The sequence below is a fragment of the Orbicella franksi genome, chromosome 11 (assembly GCF_964199315.1).
Source record: "Orbicella franksi chromosome 11, jaOrbFran1.1, whole genome shotgun sequence".
Lineage (NCBI taxonomy): Eukaryota > Metazoa > Cnidaria > Anthozoa > Scleractinia > Merulinidae > Orbicella > Orbicella franksi.
This window is the reverse complement of record NC_138155.1, coordinates 5,215,017-5,234,917: the sequence shown is the minus strand read 5'-3', so window position 1 is coordinate 5,234,917 and position 19,901 is coordinate 5,215,017. Positions and strand designations below refer to the sequence as shown.

Sequence of the window (19,901 nt, the reverse complement as noted above, 5' to 3'; positions counted from 1 at the left end):
ACCAATGGAAAAAGCTAAGAAATTGTGATGTACGCTGTAGAAGATAACTAAATAAGATACTTCCCCAAGTTTTAGGCCTGTGCGTTTCCCCAAACTTCAGATATTCGTCGCAAATGTTTCCCAGAAATTTACAGAGTCCAGTAAGAAAACGCCATGTTGGTGTACGTACATCCGTGGTACACCAATATGGCGGACGGAATATAGTGTAAACATCTGGAACTTACTTTGGCTTTCTAGGCGACTGATTATCAGTACTAAACAAACAAGCATTTACATAAGCACTTTTCCTAATTCTCTAACTTCTAAAAAGGCTCAAAATCATGAGATAAGTATATATTTTTCAACAAACTCAATCGTAGCCTTGTATCACGCCAACTCCATAACCCTGAAATTCAAAATGCTCTGGTTTCCAAACGAAGCACGCTAATTGTAAACAGGCATAAATATACCGCCTCTTATGCCTGATGAGGATAAAAACATGTCACATGAAGACGATCTATTGAATTAGAAGTCTTAGAAAAACACATACTTGTAAACATTCTCGAAATGCCGGTGGCGATAGTATCAAACATCTATCAAACAGCTAATTGACAAAACGAAGCGCAAGCCTTGGCCTTGCGTGGTCATGAAGCTGAACTTCATAACTATAGCTTGGAATTTTGGCTTCTTAGAATACTCAAGTAGTCATTTCAGAGGAATTAAAGCCAAAATACGACCAAGTAAAAATTACAAAATAAATTTGTTCAAATTTCCAGTGCTACACACTAGATGTTTTACAGAGTGATGAAGCGTTGTAGGCTTGTGGGTCTACTCAGGTGACAGCGTCTTCCATAATAGTTGCTTCATGGTTAGTTTTAAACTTTAGACGAGTAGCGTTAATGGTTGATAAAATGTGATTTAACTATAACACCGAAATATCAATGTTTAACAAAGGAGGATATGTAGCGTGTGTTGCACTGATCATAATTTTACTGAGAATTGCAAAAAAATGTAAGCCAAGTCGTGTTTTGATGATTGAGTGGTGATATTCATAACATCGTAGTTAGCAACAAAGTTTAGTCGAAAGTATGCAAAAAAAAAAAAAAAAAAAAAAAAAAAAATCAAGTTGTAAGCCATTATAATTATAAGATGGCTTTAATAAAAACTTCGGTATTCACGTACGCCAATTCCCTATCCACACCATCCCACCATCCATGCCATTCCTCATTTTTTGATCGGGATCATTTGCGGTCCAATATGGGGATCATTTCCGGTCCGGGATCATTTGCGGTTCAATTTAGGGATCATTTGCGGTCCGGGATCATTTGCGGTCCTGGGATCATTTGCAGACCCGTACAAGTCACCCGGGAGTGCGCCATCCTTAGTTTTACAGATTGTAAATGTTTCAAATGAAATTTCAAGTTGACATCGGATTCTCATTTATTGCTTTCACCCTTCTTCAAATTCGAGTAAAGGTCTAGCCCGCTCCAGGCTAACGCGTATATCGGTCAGTGGGAACGAAAAAAAAGCAGACGAGTGAAAGCAAACGAGCTTTTAAGAGTGTCTAGACGAATGAGGTGCTGGAATTTAAATTCAAATTTTCGGCGATTTCTCAGCCATCAGTTAAAATTTTAGCCCATTTCTCAGCCGAGGGTAAAATTTGCAGATCTCGCTCTCAGAAACATATCTCAGATATAAGACACACAGTGTTGTGTGAATCACAAATCTACCCTCGGAGTTGAACAACTTACTCACTCCCCCTCCCCTCCCCTCCCCTCCCCTCCGCTCCACACTACTCCTACCCGCCAGAGACCCTGGGAACGAGGTTGCTGTTACTAGACTTGGGATATGACAAGATGGCGGCATGGATTTTACTGTTCATTTGTTTTGACTGCCTTTATTTGAAGAGTTTTGCGGAAGAGATGTGATCGATCCTTTACAAAAATGGTAGGTTTATCTAATGAACTGCCTAAATAATATAACCATATTCTTCCGTTTCTTTTCATTGTATAGGTTTGTACCAAATTTTAAAGCAACTTCAGTAAGCTGTCTTCGATCGCTGTGAATTTGAGTCGAAAATTTTTGACAGAAGTGAAAGTATTGATCAATAATTAAACGACCTACTATTTGATCAAGGAACTTATTTATTCTAGATGTTAAATTATCATTATTCTAAGGTTAAAACCACTTTCCAATAATCTAATAGGCGAATTTTAATTCCTGTTTCAATTTTCGATTTTGGCGCGTCGTTTTCGCTGATCCGCCTGATGTACTGTTTAAACCGTCAGAAACATGCATGAGCAGTGAACACAACCAGGAAGTGATCTTAAAAAACGAATCGAAAACTTCCGTGTAAACAAATCGGGAAGAAATGAACATTCATACGTGTTAGCTTAGACAAGCAGGTTTTTTAGATTGTACACTTCAATCGTGATCTGAACTGCTCTCGATCAGTATGAAAGAGACACGCGGCAATTAATTTAATACGTACCAAATATTTGCCCGGAAGTGATTACAGAGTAAATGGCGACTGTGGTCGACCTCAAATTCATCTGGTCTTACAGTGTAGCTTTCTCACTAGCTTTGGTGTTATCTCCTGTTGTGGATCAATAGTTACTAATATAGAAAACGATCTACCTATCACAATATTTGGCGATTTTCACACACATGCAATCGAATCAAGGTTACGTGCAAGGCGGCACGTGATATCCGTAAAAATATCATTTGTGTAAAAATATAGCGAGCTTGATTCTACTTGTATTCGTGATCTAATGCTTTGCAGCAGATACCCAATCACGAAATTCTTATCTCTTATGCTTTTGATATTTCAGTTTCTTCATGGGTCGTGCACTTATCACGATTAGCTCAAACGGACGAGATCGATTTGGATGATCCAAAACATTAAATGTACATGTTAACCAATAATTTGGCTTTTATTTCTGTATGAGATGAAATTAAAATCTTGTCTTGCCATGGCCTGTCTGATTAAGCTTATATTTCTTCAAAATTAAGCAACAGCTTAGCTCAAGTTACAAAAGCACGGACTTTGTTATTTAGTCTCCCATACTTCTCATTTGCGTCTTACATAAAAATAATAGTTCCAAGCAAAAGACAAGAAACAGTACTGACAAAAATACAATTAATTTGTGAACAAAGATTGAACAATGCTAATATGACATGCTGCAAATTATATGCATGATTTCCTTTTGAAGAAAAAATAAATCCTTAAAACAATAGATGAATTTGATCTTCATCTGTCAGTTTGACTTACATGAGGATATTGTATATATTTAACAGGGTAAGATAAGATATTGACCTCTCATTGGGAATTAAGAGCTAAAATTACCCACCCTCTTGACTAATGACTTCTTGCCTGTCTGTAATTGTAAGCCTTTCCCTCAATGCTTTCTTCCTCTATTTATGATAAATAAAGCAGAGAAATGCATTGGCATGGTTGATTTTCATTGTTGATGAATTACAGTAGCTTGTGATCATCTCAACACATCAACTGAATAATATTGTACTGTTTTCTTTGTTTTTTTTTTTTGTGTGTGTGTGTGGGTGTGTAGGTCTTCCATATATGAAGGTATGTGAGATGCAATGGATCGCAGTTCAGCTGAAAAGTATCACCTGATAGCTCAACAAAGAGCTGAGCAGTTTAAGATAGCTAGACGAGAGTCCCGCTGTACACGGGCAAGGAGCCAAGATGGGCAACCTGTGGCATATGGGAAAGTGAAGGAAAGGGCAAATATTACTAGACAGTCCCGTGCGATGTCAGATCCTGAAATACCTGGCACCCTTGTGATATTGAACGCTAAAGGTTTGTTTCAAGGAAAGAATGGAAACTTGAATAGACGGAGCAGTCTAGAAAGCAGCGCAGCTTCTGTTGACATTATGGATATGGACATCAATAGACCTCTGTTCTTTGATCCATCCCTCAAGAGTAAGGAAGCAAAAGTCAGTGATTTAAAGAAGAAATTTGAGGCTGTACAAAGTGATATTGCTGGAGACAAACGTGGAATAACTGAGAGTGATTTCTTGAATCCACTTCACAAGGTAAACCAAGACTTGGCTTATTCAAATGAAACCTCAAAGAAAACAGTGAAGAAAAAGCTTGAAGAAGCACTAAATAATAATGTCCCAGCAACACTATCGACTTCAGCTTTGAAGGTGAATGAACTGCAAACTCACAGTATAACTGCAAAAGAATCAGAAGTGAAGACTGAAATGCCTACAAGACCTCCTCCGAGGGCTTTCACACGAGATCCTCTCAAACGGCTTAGGGGTGAGTCAGACCCTATGCCGCTTGATGAAAATAGATTATCCAGAGTGCATGCTTTCCCCCAGGAGAGCTTAAGGGAAGAAGTTCAGGAAGAAAGTTCACCACAACTTGTTTCAGAAACTGAAATAGCTGTCAGTGTAGATGGTTGTAATAGCACTGAAAATGATGATGACGATGATGATTTCGACACCGATGAGTGGGACAGTGATTTTGATGATGATGAAGAGGAGGATGAGCAGCAAAAACGTGACTCTCAGTCAAGCCATGGCAGTTCTTGTGATGCTGAGCCTCTTGTAAGTAACAATAATTTCAGTTTCACTCTTAACTTCCTAATAGTTACAAGAAAGAATAGAACTTAAAATTCACTGCATGAATTGAAGCACTGCTCAATAGCTTTCATTTGAATAGTCACATATTAGGATTCCATCGACACATATTCAAAAATTAACTAGAAGCAGATGTGAAAAGGCATCTTATTTCGTTATATTTTGCTCAAAGTTCAAGAATATGAAAGTGAAAGAGTTTATAAGTCAATTATTAAAAGGTTACATTGGTTTTCAAACATTGACCTTCTAGACAGTACAGTTAAATTTGTACAAGGATCGTTTTACATGTACAAACTGTCTTTTTGAAGAGAGTTTGAAAAGAGATTGGAATTAGAAATAACACAAATTAAGTAATATTTACTGCAATGGCTGATAGTGATCATGAACGAATAACTGCAAATTAATATTGATCTCATGTGACCTAATTAGCACCCTCTGGTATCAATTTTACAAAAATGTTATTTGCACTTCTGTGAGAAATTCCACTTATAGAGGTTGAATTATTTTTTAAATGGTATAGTATTACATAAATGACCTACTCATGTAAATAACCCAAATTGTATTTTACATATTAATAGAAGGAAGGTGTTAATTTACTAAACAAATAAGTTATGTTCTACATAAATGGTTAATTAGTCCACATGTATACGTGCAAATATTTCAACATGTAGCTCATACATTATCAGAATACTGCTCGTTATACATTTAATTAACTTTCTGGTAGCAATATTTATGACATTATTGTCTGGGTTCTAGATATGTTTTGAAGGTGTGCTAATTAAGAATTCCAACAGGTCAATTCCCACTACTCACACCAAATCTTTGTACAATGTAAATTTATTTAATATAATAATTTGTTGGGTCACGTAGCTGACCATGTCGGGGTTTTGGCCTTAGACCCCATGCTTATCTGGAACACTGATAGTTGCAAAACAACATTGCTCAGTGGTGGAACACCAGACTAGCGTGCGGGAGGTTGTGGGTTCAAACCCTGGCTAGACCAACACCCAGGGTCTGTAAATAATTGATGGGAAAGTGCTGCCGTTGTAATGACATATGCAAATGGTTAGACTTTGTAGTCTTCTCGGATAAGGATGATAAACCCTAGGCCCCGTCTCACAACTGTTCACAATTAATTCTCTGAGACGTAAAAGAAACCACGCACTGATCAAAAAGAGAAGGGGATGTAGTTCCCGGTGTAGTGGTCTGCCTCTCATCTGATAGTTAAGTGTTCGCAGATATTAGCTGCATAAGCTACTCTGAAATCCAAGGCTAAATAAAGTAATGTAATGTATGTATGTTTAGCTTTCTGTACATAAAAGATTAAATTTTGTTTTTGATTAATTTTTGTATAATATTGTAAACTTTATTTGAGTATGAGTTTAATATCAGAGTCTTCCTTCAACAGGAGTTCCCTGATGCTGTAAGCAAGAAACTTTACAACATTGCCATGGAAATTCTCACCACTGAAAGAGCGTAAGAAAAGTTGATTATTCATACAACAAGTGAATGTAAAATTCTAACTTGGTTTGCAGGCTTGACGGAAAAACAAATTAAAGAATTCCGTGTCAAGGCAGAGGGAAAATAGAATTCCTTTAATTTGTATTATTCCACCAAGCTTCGGAGCCAAGTCATTATTTGAATACATCAACATTGGCCTTTTGACAGATGTTAATTGAAATCTGTAAATTTTACTTTGTTGGTTTTAATAACTGGAAATTGATTTTTATTAATTATAATTATAATAATTAATTTTTGGAATGCATAATTTTTAACTTGATCCCTTTTGACTTCTGAACAGGTATGTTAGAAGGTTACATCTCCTAGACCAGGTTAGAGAATTCCCTTATCTGATAAATAAGACTTATTCATTATTACCTCAGTTGCTCAATGTTCATCCCCAAACATTGTTTACTCAAAAATTCCTTCCAGGGTGCCATCTTTTTTTTCAACTTTCACCCAGTTTGGCAATTGGGAACAGTACAGGTTTTCATTTTGAAAGAAAGGCCTGAGGGTGAAATACGTGTAACCTATTCTAGCCTTATGCTACATGTGGTATTATTTAAAATGATTACTAAATATTTCATTTATCATTCCATACTATAAACGAGGTTGAAGGAATTATAAAATTACAATTTTAAAATAATTTATAACTTTAAGTATCATTCTATATCATGAAAGAGGTCAAATAAACTTACTACAATGGCATGGCTTTTTGAGCAAAATGTTTTTAAGTTATTGAATAGGTTTACATGTAAATGGATATTTCTTGGTCGTTTTTTTAAAATTAATCATTATTTATTAATAATTTGTTTTCTGTCGCATACAGGTGTTTTACTTGCAGATTAATAACAAATGTTGTGCGAAAGGAATTCTGCCACTGGAGGTGCTTAATGATATCTTTTCAAATATACAAGCTATTCATCAACTCCACAGGGATTTTCTATTGCCTAAATTGGAGGCACGGATGAAAGAATGGTATTACTTAAAACTGCTTTGTTCAGTTCTTATTACACCTGCTTTCAGTGTTACGTGCATAGTCAACACCTTTCGACATGCCATGTTTTGACATGCTATGTAACCTGGCATAGGTAAAAAATGTAAACACAATGGACTTCTTTATGGTCTAACTCAAATTTTAGACATGAAAGATGGATTTATTTGACATCAAACTAAGGCTAGAAGTATCAAGAAGCCATTCTGGGAGAAATCAATTGATTGTTTTGAATGTTTACATCTTTCGAGTATTAAAAGCGATAGCAGCCTAATTCTACCGAAAGTCACTATTGAGAGCTGATTGACCACACTAAAATCATTTGAATGATCCTGTAAATCGGGAAACATGCAAAGTCCACAATCTTCTTCAGCCATTTAAGAGCAGAAATTATCATTTTTCTTCCACTAATGACCAGAAAAATTGCTAGTTTCACAGTTAAATGGTCTTTTAGTCTTATACATACATGTAGCATATCGAAAGATGGTCAAAAGATGTCACCTGTGCACGTAACACAGAAAGTTGGTGTAATCTTGACATAATAAGTGAGATAACACTATGAACTTTTTGTGATGCCGCACTAAAACCAATTTTTCTGTAAATATTGTTTTAGGATAAGGTTGTACAGGTATGTACATGTATATGAAATAGATGACTACCAAATTGAACTCCTTCTTTCTAGCAGTTGTGCAAAAGTATTCTTTACTTGTCATCAATACTAATTTTAATTTCTGCTTTAATATCATGCCTCCATAAGGCTGGAAAATCTGTTTTCTTTTTGTTTTTTCATTATTCTTAATGAAACTGTTTCATGATAGGGCTACCAATAATCAAATTGGAGATATTCTCAAAGGACTGGCACCTTTTTTAAAGGTAAGTGTTTTTATTTAGTGTGAGGACTCGTTAGTAATGAAATTTATTTTACACTTCTGAGCCCTGAGTGGGATATTAATCACAAGTATTCTCCAGGGATTTTTATCAAGTTTCCACATTAATGATATACTGTCACTGTCACTGTCAAAAGCAATATCAGTGGTAAAAACACAAAAGAGGAGGCACTGGTGGTCAGTTGTACCATATGGCAGTTTTAACGTACTCAATTATTTCTTTGAGGCAAGGTGGTATCATGGTTAGTGAGCTTGTCTCCAGATCGAGTGGCCCAGGTTTGAACCCTGGCCAGGGACATTGTGTTGTGTTCTTGGGCAAGACACTTACTCTCACAGTGACTCTCTCTGCCCAGGTGCATAAATGGGTACTGGCGAACTTAATGCTGGGGTAACCCTGCAATGGACTAGCATCCCATCCAGGAGGGAACAGAAATACTTGCTTTATACTTCAGAAACCAGGATAAGCCTGATGGGCTACTTGGCTTGTATGCAGACTTCACCTTTTTTACCTACCATCTGACGAGAAGCACCCTTTTGAAATCAAGAAATAGGGAATTTAATTTTCATGCCTCCCACAGAAAAGTAAGGACTTAAATGAATCTATGAAAAAATTAGAGAAGGAAGCTTTGGTACTTCTTGTGTATTAAAAAAAATAACACAATACACTAAGTGCTTTTTGTAACAATGATGTCATTTTCCCTTTCTGCAGATGTATACACATTATGTGGGAAACTTTGACAAAGCAACAGAAACCTTATCACTTTGGACAAAAAAGTCACCCATTATGGCAGCTTTGATTGACGAGATTCAAGTAAGTCTCAAGATAATTATTGTTCTGGCATGGTACCCACCCTAACAATAGAAACATTTGCTTGTAACTGTCTTCTCTCTACCTCTTTCTCTATCTTTTTTTATTTTTTTGAACAGAAAACCAAAGAGTGTGAACATCTAACACTTCAGCATCACATGTTGGAACCAGTCCAGAGAGTTCCCAGATACCAGTTACTTCTGAAAGGTTAATATCAGGGATTTGGTTGGTGAATTCTCTAGTAAAAAAATGATCTTTAGTAGCAGTGGTAGCCCAGCATAAGCCTGTGGAAGCAGCAAGTTCCTCAGTTGCTCCTCTCTGCTGAAAATGGCAGTGTGAAACAACAAGCGAGAATTGGTCTGAACAAACAGAGGTCTTATTTTAAAACAACAAACCTGTAACGGAGATCATTCCTAAACAGTCACTTTTCCAGCTAGATTTGTGTTTAACAATCTTACAGATAAAATCCAATTTTAGATAACCCCCTTGTATCTATCATGTCTCCCCTGCCTCCCCCCCCCCCTACACCCTACCCCAGTCCCATCCCCCCACCACCTCAAGTACCTGTCCAGTAATTTACATGCATCATTGCCTGTATACATGGTGGCTGATTTTTTGTAATTTTTATCTATTATTATTGCAACACTTACAACACTACTGACATAGTTACTTACTTACACTTACAGTTACTAACTTGCAATAACTTACAATTACATGCTTACTTTACAGTTTTCTTGTTTTTTTAGAACAAAACAAAACAAAACAAAAACAGTTGCGCAATTACTGGGTTTTTTTTTTATAAATTACAAATTATATGTATTTATATTATTAAATTGCTTTTTGCTATTGTAAACTTGAATAGATAATTAATTACATTTTTGAAAATTGCAAGGTCATGTTTTTTCCTTTCCTTTTACGTTCAGACTATGTTTCAAAGCTTCCAGAAGATTCTGGCGACTTGAAGAACACTTCGGGTATGTTGATTGTGGTGGACTTCTTAAATAAAAATTATATTCAATTTTAGCGTGCGTAGCAGACGTGGTCTTTCGTTTTCCAGGTGGAAGAGATTGAACAAGCGAGCTAGCGAAGTAGCACGCCTGGGGTGACCAAAAAATGGGGAGAAGTGGGGAGGGGGTGGCGAAAAAGAACTGCTCCTTATGTTTCGCACTAGCCCGCAGTTTTGTTCCCTTAGCGTGCTTTTTTAGAAACGCCTGCTACGCAGACTAATCCACTTTCTGCAAGTATATCTCACTTTCTCACACTTTTGTTAAATCTTAAAACAAAACAAAACAAAACAAAACAAATAATAAAATCTGGGGTTCAAAGTGCTGATTTTCTTTCAGCAAATTACTCAAACGTGGCATACCTCTTTAGGTTTTGAATAAAATTGGCATCAAGCTAATTAACTTGCATCAAATCTGGATACGATCAAAAAGTATTTTAATTTGCGCTTTATTGCCAGATTTTCCTAAACTGCAGAGAATGATTGCTCAGTGGACTCTATCCCTTACAATGCGATTTCAGTAGACAATTGATTGTCGTAAAACCAAAACCGAAGTAATTAGAATGGCCGGTCTTGAAATACACGGCGGAACGAATCGAAAGGAACACAGCTAAGGCAACGCATTTTACGGCGCCAAGTGTGGAAGAACACTCCTAAGTTGAGCACGTGGTCTTATGTAAGTGATACACCGAATGGAAACTGACCAATCACAAAGCGAAGAAGCCTCCGAGGCGGCTGTACCTTAAGCCTCACCACACAATCTTCCTAGGTGGCTAAGGACGTAGTTAACAATTCCTAATTACTTTGGGCTCATTTGGAAACTGCGGTCTTACTTATAATATCAGCTCACATTGTGAATGACTGACACTGACTTGAAGTGTTCCCTGTGTTTGTCAGCCTACCAATTGATTGTGTTTAATTTCTGTTCTTTTCAGATGCTTTAGAAATCATCTCCGAATCTGCTCGGCATGCTAACGACAGCATGAAAAAGACGGTAAGTCATGTGTTGCGATAGGGGGAAGGTAGGGTGGGGAATAACAATTGTAGCTTAGTGCTAACTTCCAATAGTCGTGAAAGAAACAGTATAGACAAGCCTAGGGGAGGGACTCCTATATGAAAAGATCGGGAACGCTCCCCGGAAATTAAACCCCTAAAGGAGAGCAATCTAGGCGTGGCGCGAGCTTTATTTGACCCCTAAAAGATACCACTGCACAGGCTCGACTACCAGCCGCTGTTCAGGAAAGGAGATCCCGCTAGTTGGCCGGACTCGAGGGAGCGGCAGATATGGAGCCTAAACACCGAGATAAGACCATTTTCTATTATTATTTCTTAGAGTGCACCCTAAAAAATACTTTGATCAAGCGAGATGGCGAGGATCCCCGACTGAGTCCCCTCTCCCTGGAGCATACAACCCAGCGAGGAACTATCGATCAATCAATCTATCAATCTTTATTTGATAAGTACAGGTTAACAGGTAGAGGCAGCCTGTAGGCTGATGTAGACCTACAATATTAAATAAAGGAAATACAATTTATGTTCAGGTCAAACGATTTGGGTTAATCTTCGCCTCAACATTACTATATAGTTTCATCCAAAACAGGAGTGTTCGTGTATTTGCGTTCTGTCATTGTTAGCAATAGTCAATTGAATATCTGCTGAACGTCTCTTGCTGTCTTTTCTTAATCACAACAATAGGAGCGATTCAAGATTCTTTTGGAAATCCAGGATAGGATAGGAGAGGACTATCCACTTATAACAGCCAGTCGTGTGAGTAACCTGCTTAACTGGTTTATGTCTTGTTGCTCCTGCTCGATATGTTTTGTCAAATCGTGTCTTCTGTAAGAGAAACGGCATCTATTGTATCCCCGTGTTTTTTTTTTTCTTTTTTTTTCGTAGGTATTTGTTATGGAGGGGGAATTTAGAAAAGTGGCAGCGAGAACAACAGACAGCCATCAAGAAAGAACACTCATGCTGGTAAGGAACAAAAAATGAAGCATATTGTTAGAATGGTAGTGCAGTCATGTTAAACGAGATCAGTCACGGTATTTTGAGTTACTTTGGCCACGTACAAAATTACCTTTAAATTGAAGTAAACCTGAAAATAGTAGTTTACTAAGATAGAAAAACACCAAAGAGATGATAATAAACCAGCAAGGAACAAGGATGGTTAAGGGTAGGGAAGATTGACACGGATTACAAACGACGAATTTAAAAATTTAGCGTAAACTTTTCAAGATGCGCAAACCGTGACGTAGCTCCTTTAAAAAACAAACGATCTTAGCTTCTTTTCGATGTCTTTTTATGTTGAAACATTTTTCCAACTACTGCGAATTGCCTCACAGCATCAATCGAGTTCAGTTGTGTGACAATGAGCCTGAAAGGTTTGTTCTTGGTCAGCGCATCGGGTCGCTTAGCGACGGGGCTCATCGCCGTAAACTTTTTGGCTCAAGTCAAAAATCAATATTCCTGCCTGATTACTATTCACTTTCTATTTAACAAATAAAGAAGCCTAAGCCGTGTATTACACTGTGATAAAACACGACGAGCATTTAAGAACACGAGGGAAATGTAGAAAACACAAGCCGCAGGCGAGTGTTTTCTACATGTACATTTCTCGAGTGTTCTCTGTCCGGAGTATTATATTACATTATAAAGTTCGACAAAGTTAGATCTAAGAATTTGATGATTCATCAAGACACTATCTTTCAGTTGATAATTTTCTCTATTCTCATGCACTACCTATCCGCTCAAAAAAATGTTATTGTAAGAGAAGTCGTATATTCATCAACGGGAGAAAATCGCTCCCTCGCTCTTAACCCTTTGAATACCAACTACACATATATGCGTAATTAATGGTCGTGCTCTTTGTACCACTTGTGACGTCATCAATTTAAATGTCATCAGATATTCTTGATAAGCAGATAGTAGTACTAGGCTAGCCCTTTCCGCACAATGGTCAGGTTTAGATATCGACGACATTCCGACGTCGCAAATCGAAAAACAAGGTTATCAATTTTGGTGCAAAAACGGTGGTAAAATGGTCCACAACGCCTATGATTGATCAAGGTCCATTTCTAGGCTTCGCCCGTAATTAACATCCAACTTTTCACTGCAGCCAGAAAGAACATACAATGAAAAAGGTAGCCAGTGTAAAAGGGCAGAGAAAAACAGAAAGGAAAGGGCCAACAAACGAAATTGAGAACGGTTTATGCGCATGCCCGTAATTGAAGTTTTGCTCAATTTTGTACCTAATCCTCGAAAAATCTCTTCTTTTGGTAAAAAAAAGCTTTTTTAGCAAAACTTAGGCTTATTTAGCGTCATGGCAGCTAAAAAACCTGATTAAACGGTTAAAAACGGTATTTTTTGGCGAAAGTTTGGTATTCAAAGGGTTGACTACCCTTGATTCAAAATCAATAAAACGACAGAAAACGGGTTTGTAGCGCGAGTAATAACGAAGCCACAGATTGCAACTCTGATGAAGGTGGACAGAAGCCAGCAAAAATTCAGAAAGGAAAATCAGATCGGATTAGGGAAACCTTGAAAATGTCACTGGAAGTAGATAGTATTGATCATGTTTGCTTTCTTTTTGTTTTATAGTTCAACGACGTTCTTCTTTGCTGTGCTAAGTTTCCAGGGACAAACAAGTACAAGGTCAAAGTCGAAATGGACTTGTTCGGTATGGAAGTTGCCGACGTGGATGAAGAACTCGAACTGGAGAATTCCTTTCGCATTGTCAGTAAACAAAGGGTCATGGATTTCACCGCACCGTCTGCCGAAGCGAAAGAGGCTTGGACAAGCAAGCTTAAGGAGACGGTGAACGAACTCACATCGAAAAGAGAGAGTTACAGACGAGGGACTAAGATTGAAGTCTTGACGGACGTGGAGCTGGGAAAGAAAGCGCCGGCCTGGGTCCGAGACGAAGCAGTGAGCATGTGCATGCTGTGTGACGTCATGTTTACCAAATTTCGGCGGCGGCATCACTGTCGCGCCTGTGGGAGGGTGGTGTGCGGCAATTGTTCAAGCTTTAAAGCAGCGCTTGAGTACAAGAATGGAAAGCTTGAGAAGGTTTGCGAAAATTGCCATAAAATTCTTGTGAAGGGTTCGAGCGAAGCCACGGTTAAGGAAACAGAGGGTAAAGGACATAGCGTATTAAAAATCGGAGATGAGTCCAAGATCTGGCACAGTGGATACTTGAATCACAAAATGAAAGGCGATAAGGGCTGGCAGAAGAGATGGTTTGTGTTGTCCAGCGACTTTGTTCTTCTCCGGTACAAGGCCAAGAAGGTAAGAAAGTAGTCTTTTTTAAGGACACATTTAGTTTTTCAGACATCTCGCTTGCGTAATTAATCCCTGCTAGCGAATTTAGACGGGTTTGATTGACTTTTGAGAAAGGCCGATGATTGACCTGAAAAGGCGATCTACGAAACATGATAATGGGATATTTTATTATTTTCATGACTCGCCACATGTGGCTGAAAGAGGTACATGTAATTTGTATTTCTCTCCCCCACCCCGTAATCTGCGAAATGAAGGTGGTGACACCACTTAATCGAACTGTTAACATTTTTAAAACTAGGATTGTTGCTATTTTGTTCTCTTTTTAAATCGCTGTAGGACACTAAAGCAGAGCTTAACTTGCCTCTTCCTGGTCACAATGTCGACAAACCATCCTTGGTAAGAAAATCTCTTTCTAGTTGGTATTATAAAGAGAATCAAGAGCGGATAATGGCGAAGTGAGTTTATTCACCACACAGACCTTGTTCCCAATGTAATTCCTCTCGAGTTATTTTTAGAACAGAAATCCCACAAGGGTCTACCAATAGCCAATCCCGACACGCGGATTTGGTTCACGTGGACAGCCTGAGCAATTTTACAAGCATTTTCATCCTCCAGGATAACATCCACGCAACGCGTGTCCGCCGCAGTAGGGAGTTTAAGAAAACCTCACTTATACTAAGTGTCCCTAATTAGTAGAGGGTTTTTTTCCCATCGGCTAGATATAAAGACACGTTAAAAAAGTTTATGTATGTATGGATGTAAACCACGACGGCAGCAACGGGAGCGTCGCTAAACAAAAGGTTTAATGAGCAGAACAGTGGCTGTGCACTTGCGTTATAATTCTTGGTACATTTCTTTGCCGTCCTCTGCAAAACAACAACGTGAAATGACCAACTGAAATTCTGCGATGTCTGGAGAACGTGAACCACGAAGGCTAATTTATTTAGTTTTATTTCAAATGTTTCGCCCTGTCCCAGAATTAGTTTCGTGATAGCTTTGACACTGAGAAACAAGGGGAAATGACCGCGAGATTCGTAGGTAAAGTATAAAATCATTTTTAAATTCACGTTATTTTGTCCTCGGCGTCACGTCCTGGTTTCTTAAACTCCCTAGTGTTCTCCAGAAGCGTCGGCGGCCGGCGTCTTCGCCGGCTACTTTTGGTAGACAAAACCACAGAAAAAGATTCTTCCGTTTCTGGAAGACAATTTCGAGCGTAGCTTGAATTTGCGCTTAAAATCTCAAGTTCCAAAAACAGTGAGCGAACTTGTTATTTCTGAAGGAAACGATGAACAATAGCTATCTAGTGTAAAAGACAAATAAGAACGTGTCGTCCCTTATGTTGAGGGTAGTCACTGCATGCTGATCTAAATGTCACTTGACTTCTTGCCTTCAAGTAGCGTAGAAGACTTCAGTCAAGTGACGAGTAATTGTCATGCAAGTCTCATTGGGATTAAAAGTAAAATAATAAAAAAGATATTGTAGCGACACATTCCACGGAAAATGCTTACAGTGTTGACATGAATCCATCCGAAAAAGCAAATAGTATATTATAATCTCGCTCACAGCAAACGCGAAACTGCCAGCTATCGAGTAGAAATAGCAACAGACATGCCGATAAAAAAGCGATGAGAATTTTGTCGTTCGCGTGAACAAGATGTGACGCATAACCTCGCACATGATGAAAAAACGAATTCAAACTGGTTTTGATATTTTCAAATGACGGCACCAAGCTGGTTCGTTGTTGCGACAAGAAATGGAAACGCAAATCAATTTTCAAGGGTAGTTAAGATTGCATCGTGCAGGACTAAACCTTTACGATTTACGGCTACAACTCGACGTTTTTTTAATGAACAGATTATATACACTGTATAGTTTACAGAATCTTACCTCGCTTTTGCGTATCTTGAGTACTTGTCCTTATCTGCCCCGTCGTATTCAAACTTTGCCGTCTCCCGTGGAACGCTCACTCTCGTCCGGCCATTTCGTTTTTGAAACTTTCAGCCAAATTCTCTCTGCTTATTAGTCGTCCATGAACAACAAAGTGTGGTGTTAACATGCATGCAAATCACCAAGATAACAAAGCATTTCTACAGTCTACTTTAACATGTCCAATTCCCGGAGCGCGTATTTGTAGTGACGAAATTTCATCCAGTTAATTAAATCAGTGCGAGAAATCACGGTAGTATCCGCAACGATAACTTCACGAAAAAAAATGCAACAACTATGCACGTGCGTTATAAATCTCGGTACATTTCTTGGCCGTCCCTTGCAAAACAACATGGGGGTTTAGCAAAAAATACCACGAACCTGTATTTTAAGGTAATTCCCCTGAAATAAAATTGAACATAGATTTTTGTTCAAACTTTGTCCAATGAATATTTATCATTTGAGAACTTAAATTATAAAGTAAAACAGGGGGTGCCCATGCTCGTTAAGGAGCTGTGAGGCATTGAAAATGCCCCATTTTAGCGTTATTTAATGCTTATTACAAGAACGCATTCTAAGTTATTGTAAACTCTTTGTGAGCCCAGACTCATGAAAACACGCCTCAAACTACAGTCAATACTTGTGTCAGATTCAAATAAACTTTTTAAGTTTGATTTTGACAGACAGCTGAATCCTTGTTAAAATATTGGAACCAAATTGCTTGCCACGGCTATCAAACTGCAAAATAGAGAAGACTACAATGTAGCTGCTATTTTTCTTATTTATTCAATTTTCAAGCATAGAAATCAGATCAGTCTTGTCTCACGCAAAGCTAATGATTAGTTGATTAAAATGACTGGAAAAAAATTTGGGGTGCCCCAGCTCGTCAGTGAGCTATAGCCATTTTTCAACTGACAGAACTCAATATCAAGGCAAATCCGCCATGTTTTCAATGATCGCGTGCACGAACGCGCGCTAATGACGCCATAAATTATGCGCAGTAAGGATGCGCAATGCAATACAGGGGAATGACCTGAAATGGCTTTAATTATAATTTATTTTACAATTTTCTATTGTCTAGGTCAGTTTTCTCTTTCCATGCCAGAATATTCCATAAATTAATACGTAACGGAAAGAGTACGCGTCCTGCATAAATTATTTCACGTGATGTTTTTGCACGAAATGTACAAAGATTTATTACAGACGTGCAGAACCATTGTTTTGCTTATTAAATGCTTTATTTACAGACGTTCTTGGTACTGTTGCCTTAGAGAGAGACAAAATAAAATTGGTTCAGATAGTCGTGAAATCGCGAAGTAAACTATGAGTTACTCGTCCCTTCGTTTCCTGGAATTTTTTTGTATTTTCCTCTTTAGGCAGATGATGTGGATCGCAAAAACGTGTTTAAAGTACACCACAAGAATCTCAAGGTGTATTTATTCGAGGCCGAGAGTGAGTACAGTATGAACAGGTGAGGAGAATTTACCAACATTTATATTCTCTTTAGTTGTGGCGATAAGTGTACATTAGTGCTAGTATCGAGAATTTGTTATTGAATCAGGACAATTTAATTAGTATCCTTCCTGTAACTTGCTTGATTGAGTCTTAAACAGCTCTTTCATCCCCTAGTGTGATCAGAATATCATTTCTCCCTACAATTTCAATACTCTGTCAAGAAGACACGTGATGAGAATGTTGAAATCATGAACTAGGAGACATTTTCTTGATGTAAAGTTAAATTCTCAGAGCTAGAATCGAAGGAGATGTATGGCAGACTTTAAGGAGAATTTTTATTTTTATCAGATGGATGGAACTGTTGGCATATGCGATCAAGGCTGAGGCGATTGACGAAGAACAGCTTGGACGACCTCACAGCGATAGTGTAGAGTAGACAAATAATCTTAGTATTTTAAAAAATTACAAGTCAGGGAATTTTATATAGAACGGTCGCGAAATGTGGGAAAACGTAAATTAAAAAAGTCAAAACTGTAGCTTTTTCATATTTGGAGTTAATATTGTATATGGGAAGTTTAATGCAAACATAACATAAAACAAAATTTAATATCAGATAGGTAGTAAAACGTAGTTTATACCAGGAAACAGCCAGTAAGTTTGGATAACCCTTAATAATTCGCCGTATTTCACAGGTTATTTTAGCAACGGTGTATTTCGCAACATAATTAATTTGCCGCTTGTTACAAGGCGATGGGATAAAATTGTTAACAATGCCTCTCGGTATACAATGGAGATAGTCGAAAAAATTCAGAGATTCGTCAGAAACGGCACCTTGATCTTCGGACAATCTTTGGAACTTTTCGAAAAAGAATTTTGAATCTTCGATCATTTTGATTAACTGTTCAAGTGAACTGAGCAAATTGTTTCAGGGTGGGTAGACAGTCAGTGTAAAACGAAGACTGCATGCGGCCTGCAGACTGCAGACTGCGAACCGGGGGTAAAATGCAGAAAGAGAGTAAAATGCAGACTCCAATAGCAAGCGAAAATGGGTCTGAGTTCGCAGGCTAATAACATGCACACTGCATACCAGGGTTAAAATACAGCCTGCAGAGTGTAGACCTTTTAACTGAACCGTGTTGCCAATTCCATCGTTGAGAACTGACCGTAAACAGGCTAACCGGAGCGTTATTTGGGCTAACTGGAGCACTATTCAGGCTAACCTGTGTGATGTTTTGGCTAACCAGAGTGGTATTCAGGCTAACCGGAGTGATATTCAGGCTAACTGGAGTGCACACTTTTCACTACGATTACCTTGAAAAACCCTGTTTATGGTCTACACTCGATTATGGAAATAACACGATATACGCTTAAAAGGTCTCAAGTCCGTAGTCTGCAGTTTACCCTCAGTCTGCATTTTACCCCCATGTCTACAATCTGCAGTCCGCCGCCCGCCGCCCGCCGGCCGCCGCCAGAGAGCAGAGAACTTAGATCTACTTTTTTCACTATTGTTGTATGAAACAAAGCTCATTGTAAGGCGAGTTGAGAAATTCTTTAAATGAGCATGTTTTAAATTTTTTTTTATGGACATCACAAATTTCATGGATAACTTAAAAAAAAAATCTGTCATTCCTTTTTTAGGAAACATGAAATTTCATTGGGTGTCAATGTGTTTTAATAACCCAACCTTGACAATTTCAGTTTATTTTATACGACTGTAATTGCCTTTCTGGAATCAATATGCAACTTGCACTTCTTTATTTTTAATAAAGCAATAATAAAGCAACAGCAATAATTTTGCTGTTGTACATGAACTCGCAGCCAAGGATATAGCAACCAAGTATATTTTTAAGAAATGGAGTTCTTGGTAATATTTTTATTTTTTATTTTTTTGTATAAAATGTGTTTCAGAAGAGTTATTTTAAAGAACATTTTAAAGACATGAAGAAATTTCCATTTAGGAAGGGTCATAGATCTACCTATATATTTTTGTGTTAAGTGTTTGAGTCATTCTTTGTCACGTCTCATCCCAGAGAAACGTGCATAAATAAAATTTTGTCACCAGAAATCATTATTTAGTCTATACTGTGCAGTTCCAGATAATGTCCATACCCACGCACCACTGGCTGCTCCCCCCCCCCCCCCCCCAACCCACCTCTCTGCACTCCCCGCCACGCTTAGAAGATCGTCAGAAAGTCTTTGGGATGGGCAGGATGCTTGCGCGCACTGATTTGTTCAGTAATAATATTACAGGCGAGAGATGGCTCTGTTTTTGGGTAAAACACATGCCTTGATATAAAATGTTACAGGCTATCGTGGCATATTCCACGGGCAGAAACTTTGCGCAAAATGAATTGCTGAAATAAGAGCTACTTTTGACGAATAAGATTCTGTTGGCTATGAATATGATTTTTCGCCTAATCTATCCGCGCGTCACTTTTGCTGTAAGCTTGTGTACGGTTCGGT

At 38.1% G+C, this 19,901-nt stretch overlaps 1 protein-coding gene across 2 annotated transcripts; it reads left to right on the top strand.

Annotated features, from left to right (window-relative positions):
* Position 1: 1 nt before the first annotated feature.
* LOC145503413 (FYVE, RhoGEF and PH domain-containing protein 4-like) lies at positions 2-19,513 on the top strand. Of its 2 annotated transcripts, XM_081482872.1 has the most exons (16): positions 3-1,926; positions 3,549-4,554; positions 5,996-6,063; positions 6,389-6,419; positions 6,917-7,065; positions 7,900-7,954; positions 8,678-8,779; positions 8,896-8,983; positions 9,700-9,750; positions 10,715-10,773; positions 11,475-11,546; positions 11,676-11,753; positions 13,377-14,063; positions 14,394-14,453; positions 17,360-17,454; positions 17,787-19,513. In XM_081482872.1, exons 2-16 carry the CDS (start codon positions 3,580-3,582, stop codon positions 17,872-17,874), a joined length of 2,658 nt encoding a protein of 885 aa, XP_081338998.1. In that variant the 5' UTR covers positions 3-1,926; positions 3,549-3,579; the 3' UTR covers positions 17,875-19,513. The 2 variants fall into 2 exon arrangements, with proteins under 2 accessions (XP_081338999.1, XP_081338998.1); XM_081482873.1 differs by lacking the exon at positions 14,394-14,453 and having other exon boundaries at positions 2-1,926.
* The last annotated feature ends 388 nt before the right edge of the window (positions 19,514-19,901 follow it).

Excerpts from the sequence above, each read along its gene's own strand:
- LOC145503413 (XM_081482872.1), top strand. The coding sequence starts at position 3,580 with ATGGATCGCAGTTCAGCTGAAAAGTATCACCTGATAGCTCAACAAAGA. Across the intron at positions 4,555-5,995 it reads CTTGTGATGCTGAGCCTCTT|GAGTTCCCTGATGCTGTAAG; the intron begins GTAAGTAACAAT and ends TTCCTTCAACAG. Across the intron at positions 8,984-9,699 it reads ATACCAGTTACTTCTGAAAG|ACTATGTTTCAAAGCTTCCA; the intron begins GTTAATATCAGG and ends TTTTACGTTCAG.